Consider the following 7229-nt stretch of genomic DNA (forward strand, 5'->3'; position numbering starts at 1 on the left):
ATTGATTTGTATTCCAGTTTGGTGGTGAGAGCTGGGTGTCTGTGCGTCTACCTACTCTGCTGCCATCTTCAGGCCCCCTTTTTTAGTATTTTATTGATTTTAAAGAGGGGGGTAGAGAAAAGGGGAAGAAGTGTAGTTGCTTCACTTTAGTTCTTTGATGGCTTGTCATATGTGCTTTGGTCAAGCCTAGGGTTTTGAACCAGCAACCTCAGTGTCCCAGCTTAATGCTCAATCCACTGTGCCTCCAAAGGTCAAGCAAGAGAAATCTGAATTGAAAAAGAGCTTATCTGGATGCTAGAAATTAGGGTGGCACTAATGACCACTAAAGGCATAGATGGCATTTCTCAAAACATTAGGCCCCAAGAGAGGCAGAGTGTAACTGCTTTTAGTTTGTTTGAAAGACATCTGAATATTTTGTGCTGACCCCAGAGTACTTTACATAGTTTATTCAAAAATGATTCAGTGAGACCGATGGAGATGTGTGTATACCTGCATACTAGCATGTGCTAATGAAGAAACATGCTAAATGTGGAGATGTGTAATGAGATCCAACTGAGAAGTACGCATCTATAATGTGAAACACCCTGGTGCCTATCTCTGCCAGTCCAAGCTAGTGTGCTGGAACCTGCCCTGTGATCCAATGTGTGTCATTGGTGAAGGGGAAGACTAATGCCTTGAGTTTCCGGTCCCTATTAACCTTTTATTTATTCTTTGTCAACCTTCATGGTAGATTAGCATTGCAGGGACATGTAGACATGGCAAGAATTGGCACCTCTTTTATGTGCCCAGAGCTATCCTTGACTCACCCAGCTTTTAACCTTGCCTGCTTTGTCTGCCAGCGGCCCCGGTCCCCATGCTTCCGAATACTTCTTTCCCTCAGTTTTTAGAGTATTTGAGTTACAGTAATTCTGATAAATCTTTGCCCAGTGTAGTTACTCTTTGAAAGAGGAGGGTTTATAGGAGAAACCTCACTAGTTTATTTCGTTTTAGGCAGAAAAACAGGGAAGTGGCTCACAATTCTGTGTATTAGCATGATTTGGGGGAGTTTTTACAAAATTCACAAGCTGTGGACCCACTTCCAGAGATTCTCATTTAATTGGTATGTAGTGGGGCTGGAGTTTTCTTGAAAAATCTTGAGTTTTTCAAGTTTCTTAGGTGTCTCTGCTGTGCAGAGTTGAGAATCATTAAAGGGGTTTTGTGGATAGGCTGTCTCTCCAAAATGAAAGCTTATTACCCCGTCTGGTTCGTGAGGCAGCCTTCGTCAGAGGGAGAGAAAAGTTCCTAGTCTTTCCAGAAGGAAGAATGCTCATTTTCCAGATTCCCCCTTCACATTCTACCTCCAGTAGGTGTTGGAATATAGAAAGATTCTCTTTCCCTTCTAGGAGTTTAGAAACTTGAGTTAAAAGGAGATATTTCCACTACAGAGAATGGGCTGTTTCCCTGTAAGCCAAGCATGACCTTCATTGGTTTCCAGTCTCTGATTCCTTGGGCTACTTACTGTTTTCAGGGTTGCCTAACCTTTGTGCCATTGGAATTCTTTGGTGCTCTGTTGAAACCTTGGACCCCTTTTCAATTTAACTATTTTTTATGTATAGAAAGATGCGTAGCATTACAAAAGAAACAGTTATTGAAGTACAGTAATTGAAATAAAATTTGTACAATAATATACAGAGTGGGGCAAATGTAGGTTTACAGTTTATGTGAAAAATGATACAGAAATGACTAAATAATACAAGTATAAATTGTTTTGGGCCCTGGCCGATTGGCTTACTGGTAGAGTGTCGGCCCAGTGTGTAGATTTCCTGGGTTCGATTCCCAGTCAGGGCACATAGGAGAAGCACCCATCTGTTTCTGCACCCTTCCCCTCCCACTTTTCTCTCTCTTCCTCTCCTGCAGCAATGGCTTGGTTGGAGCCAGTTGGCCCCAGGTGCTGAGGAAGGCTCCATGGCCTCTGTCCCACGCACTAAAAAATGGCTCCGGTTGCAGTGGAGCAAGGGCCCCAGATCAGCAGAGCATCGCCCCCTAGTGGGCTTTCCAGGTGGATCCTGGTCCAGGCACATGCAGGAGTCTATCTCTGCCTCCCATCCTGTCACTAAAATAAAAATTAAAAAAATTTTAAAAAAAGAAACTTTTGCATACTCACAACTGTAAACCTACATTTGTCTTATCTTGTGTGCTTTTATGTTGACACATTAAATAACATTTAGTGGTTGGTCTAATAACTACCATAATTTCAAAGAAGTGATAAACGCTGTAGTATAATTTATTTCATTTTTTATTTTAGAGGGGGGGGAGGGAAAGGGGGAGGAACAGGAAGCAACTCCCATATGTGCCTTGACCAGGCAAGCCCTAGGTTTTTTATTTTATTTTTATTTATTTATTTTTTACAGAGACAGAGAGTGAGTCAGAGAGAGGGATAGACAGACAGGAACAGAGAGAGATGAGAAGCATCAATCATTAGTTTTTCATTGCGCGTTGCAACACCTTAGTTGTTCATTGATTACTTTCTCATATATGCCTTGACCACGGGCCTTCAGCAGACCGAGTAACCCCTTGCTGGAGCCAGCGACCTTGGGTTCAAGCTGGTGGGCTTTTTGCTCAAACCAGATGAGCCTGCTCTCAAGCTGGCGACCTCGGGGTCTCGAACCTGGGTCCTTCCACATCCCAGTCTGACGCTCTATCCACTGCACCACTACCTGGTCAGGTAAGCCCTAGGTTTTGAACTGACCACCTCAGCATTCCAGGTTGATGCTTTATCCACTGCACCACAGCCAGGCTTGAAAATTGAAAATCTTATATGCTGAGGTTAAGCATATGAATATGTTAGTCCTCTTATTACACATGTGAAACAATAGTTTTAAGATTGTGGGGTGTTTTTTCTTTCTTAAAAATAATAGCTTACCTAGTATATTTCCAAAGCCCTCCTTTTGATCCTAAAATTCACACTGTAATAATCATCTTTTTTTTATTTCAGCATTAACTGAGTCTAGCACCAGATTTTATGCAGAGCATTATTAGCTAGATAGCACTTCTGTGAACTGCCATAATTCTAATGAAAATTACTTGATGTTACAGGAATACAAGCGCAAGTTAGCCAGAGTTTCCCTGGTGCGCAAAGAACTCAGGTCCCGGATTCAGAGCCTGCCAGACTTATCTCGACTGCCCAACGTCACTGGCAGCCACATGCACCTGCCCTTTGCAGGGGACATCTACAGTGAAGATTGATGACCAGTCTCTTTCCAGGGCCCAGAACTTTTCAGAAGATGGAGACAGGTTAGGTGGATAGTCCTGTAGCGTTATTTTTGTATATTGTTGAGAAAGTGACACTAACAAAAAAAAACCACAGGTAATTTATATAATTGTTTAAAATGTTGGTTTGTTTACTATTTTATTGGTAAGTTAACACGACTTAGTTTAAAAAAAAGTGATTGATCTCTGTGTATTAATGAGCTGACAAATAGTGATTATTTTCAAAAGATCTTTTGTAAAATTTTTTTGATCCAGGGCCTTGTGAGAAAATCCATGTTTCTTTTTCTTCATGTATTTTCAAATGTTTTTATTTTCTTCAACACCTAATCACTGTATAGTATATAATTCCTATAGGGTAAGAGCTAATCAGGAATTGGTTGAGACTTAATTATGGTATAGTTAGGACTTGATTGTAGAAGGGACTAAATGTTTCAACTTAATCTTCACCCTTCTTTCTCCCCAACAGAAATCTCAGTTCTGTGCCTCTCGAAGCCTTTGATTCCTTATCCTTAGAGGTCAGAAATTTAACACTAACCAGGGATGTTATTTTTAGGGTCAGAGCTTAGAGAACATCTCCACAAGAGCATCCTGGGGGTTCCATTCCAGCTGCCAGTGTAGAATAGGAGAAGTGTTAAATAGGGACTCCCTTGATGAGACTGTTTAGAAATAGTTGATGAGGTTAATATGAAATGTTTGGGAAATGGACAATGTTTGGCATTCTACCAGGAGGACAGCTTTCATTCTGGAACTGATTTCTGTTTTGTCAGATCAGTCTCCTTTTAATGTAATTGACCCCTTTAACATAAACCCACCTGTGGGATTAAAAGAAACAAAATAATGATACTTTTATTATTCCCATAGCCTTTAACTTAAAAAAAAAAAGGTATTTTTAGCTCTAATATCTCAAGGATACAGTATTCATTAATGCTCAGTAAAGTAGCCTGGAACATTTTGAATGTTTCCTTAAGGTTTTTGAATGTCTGTATATTTGGAAATTAAGCAGGGCTGCACTACAGGGTAGATCTGGTAAATATTATATTTGTATATTCAGAATTACCAAAACAAATGTACGTTTACCTTTTCTTTTAACCCTGTGTGTTAGAGCAGTTGCATGCTCTCCTGCTTTCCTCTCACATCACACTGTTAAGCTGTGGATTTGTAGTCAGTAATGACTTAGGATAAACTTTTTTTCATTCATTACTTTACATATTAGACATTTTTCATTGTTAGCAGATTCAAATTAGATAGTCAATAAAACATCTTTAAATCCCATGAGCCTATTATGTCTCACTAGTCTGAATGGCTTCACTCTTTCTTCCTCATTATTAGAGATTATAGTTAAAATGAATCTTATGTGAAGGCAAATATTTATTTTTAACAGCCAGTAGTGCTGGAAACTGCTTTTAAGAGTTTGACCTTTCTCCAAAACAGACACATATAAGTGGTTCCCATTTATATGTGGCTTAGAGTCCAAAGCTTTTTAGTCATCTTTTGAGAGTTGGGGCACATTTTCTCACAGAAACAATTGTAATTGGTTTCCCTGTGAACATCACCACAGAAAACTCACCTGAGACCCTAACCCACTTAGCCACGGATGTAGTTCATGTAGACATAAATTAATGTAGTTAACAAATTATTAATAGTTATTAATGGTAGATCCTGACCAGGAAATAGTGAGCAGCGGCCAGGTTCCCACACTGCAGGGTCTGTTTTGTGTACCTCTGTCGTCAGTATACGGTATCTAAGGAAAAGATTCAGCTTGGTGGGTGTGTAGCAAATGCACAATTATAAAAACCTACTTATACCTGTTACAAAAGTATGCCACATAGGTTAGGGTTTTTGTTACAGTGAAAGCAAAAGTTTGTATGTTAATTTATTTTCAACATCTTGACCTTATTTATGATATGGTAAAGTGATTTATCCATTCAAAATCTTTTTTTTTCATTTAAAGCTAATTTATAAACTGTGTACTCCTGAGAAGATCTGAAATCTATTAGAAGTTTGTTGAAATATTTTCACCACTAAGGACAGACTTCTGACTTACATACTGATTTTAATGCCAGTATCTGCTCTAAATATTTATTATAAAAATGCATTATTTTTTTAAAGAGCTTGATGCAATTTGTGATAAGTGATAGTACTCAGCCTGAATCCTACCCCCAATCCCATCTTTTGACCAGTCTTCCTCAAACCTTCAGGTGTTGGTTAATTCACCAACTGTGAACACAAATGATATGGTGTAGTTTAGAAGTTACATTTTCAGCCTTACGACAGTTAATATGGTAAGCCTTAGCAGTGAATAGTCTTCTAAAAGGTAGAAGACTTCTCAAGAAATGGGGTTAGATGGGGGTATTGTAATACGAAATTCTAAATCATAAGCATTTTCTCCACTGTATGTGAGGCAAACCGTGCATCCTTGAGTGTAGTTTGGCCTGGCCCCTCAAAAGAAAAGCATGTCACACTTGCAGTAGGGGTACTATGGCTTAGATGGATACCATCACTCTTCTCTCCACAAACAGTGCAGAGAGCTGTCTGGAGTGGCAGTGTGAACAGATTCCCTGGCGTTCCCTCTGCTCCTATCATCGCTACAGTAAGTAAAAAAACCATATGGTGGAAGCCGGGAGTCTGGGAAGATCGCTGTGCTCAGTAGCCAGGCTCCCCTCTAGGAAAGCCAGTCCAGATGCAGTTATCGGGAACACTTTCTCACATGCACTCTGAATCAGGGCTTTTCAGTAAAAACAACTCCAGAATCAGCAAAAGCTGGGATGACCTGGTTGTCTTGATTTGCAAAATTGAAAGAACTAAACTAGGTTGTCACTGTAAATAAGCAACTCATCTATTATTGAGCTGGTTCTGAGAAATCTTTAGAATGGAAAAAGTCAAATAAAAATTAATTGGGGAAGTTAAAATGTCCTTTCTGAAATTATCATTCTAAAAATTGATGTTATATGAAATAACATAAAGCTACTAAACTGCTTTGTGTTCAATTAAGAAATAGCTCCTAAAGGCCCAGTTTTGTTTCATAGTTGCTGCACTATATGAAAGCTTTTTTTAAGTGTAAACCTAGTTCTCAGTGTAGAATGGGGCATTGAGTTACCTACTGAAGTTATTTATACAGAGCATTTGTTGCCATCTGTAATTCCAGCCATCCACGCGAGTCTGTTCCGAGGTGGCAATAGCACATGGGAAGATGAAGTTTCCCTGTTTCTTTAGCCCTATTTGTTTGGCTGTATCTGATGACAATATAAGATGTTCTTAATAAAGTTTTGTTCTTTTTGAAATGTGTAGATTACTTTTGTGAATCTTATTAATTGGATATGGGATAAAGAGCGGAGAGATGAATGAAATGGGAGGGAAGGAAAGTATCGGAAGTATTCAGTGACATAGTGGAGAAACTGCTGAAGATTTTGCATGGTCAGTGGTTCCCAAACATGAGGGAATGAGGGAACATCAGGATCACTTGGAGGGCTTTTTTTTAATTTATTTTTTTATTAATTTTTAGAGAGGAGAGAGAGACAGGGAGAGAGAGGAGAGAGAGACAGAGAGAGAGAAGGGGGAGGAGCTGGAAGCATCAACTCCCATACGTGCCTTGACCAGGCAAGCCCAGGGTTTCGAACCGGCAACCTCAGCATTTCCAGGTTGACGCTTTATCCACTGCGCCACCACAGGTCAGGCATGGAGGGTTTTTTAAACTACAGATTGCTGGGCCCCACCCCCAGAGCTTCTAGGGTAAGCCTGATAGTTTACATTTCTAAGTTTGATGCTGGTACCACTGGGTTTAAAGACCACATTTTGACAACCCTGCTGGAGACCAACTTTTGAAGTCCATGACTTGCGTCATGATTTAACATTCTAGGCAATTCCAGGTTATAAAATACCATATTTTTCGCTCCATAAAATGCATCCCCCCCCCAAAAAAAAAAGTGAAGGGGAAAATGCCTGTGCGTCTTATGGAGTGAAAAATATAGTATTTTATTAAA

General features: G+C 39.6%; 1 protein-coding gene across 2 annotated transcripts in view; it reads left to right on the plus strand.

The window, feature by feature from the left end:
* RPRD1A (regulation of nuclear pre-mRNA domain containing 1A) overlaps positions 1-6530 on the plus strand; it is a 76880-nt gene extending 70350 nt beyond the window's left edge. Inside the window, exons 7-8 of one of the 2 annotated variants that reach the window (XR_010747359.1) lie at positions 3076-5839; positions 6395-6530. Coding sequence is in view for 1 of the 2 variants with exons in the window: in XM_066352433.1 (XP_066208530.1) it covers positions 3076-3225 (150 nt within the window). In the remaining variant the exon portion in view is untranslated. Of the gene's footprint in view, positions 1-3075 lie in introns of both variants that reach the window. The other variant, XM_066352433.1, reaches the window with a different exon arrangement.
* Positions 6531-7229: the final 699 nt, after the last annotated feature.

The sequence above is a fragment of the Saccopteryx leptura genome, chromosome 11 (genome assembly GCF_036850995.1).
Source record: "Saccopteryx leptura isolate mSacLep1 chromosome 11, mSacLep1_pri_phased_curated, whole genome shotgun sequence".
Classification (NCBI taxonomy): Eukaryota; Metazoa; Chordata; class Mammalia; order Chiroptera; family Emballonuridae; genus Saccopteryx; species Saccopteryx leptura.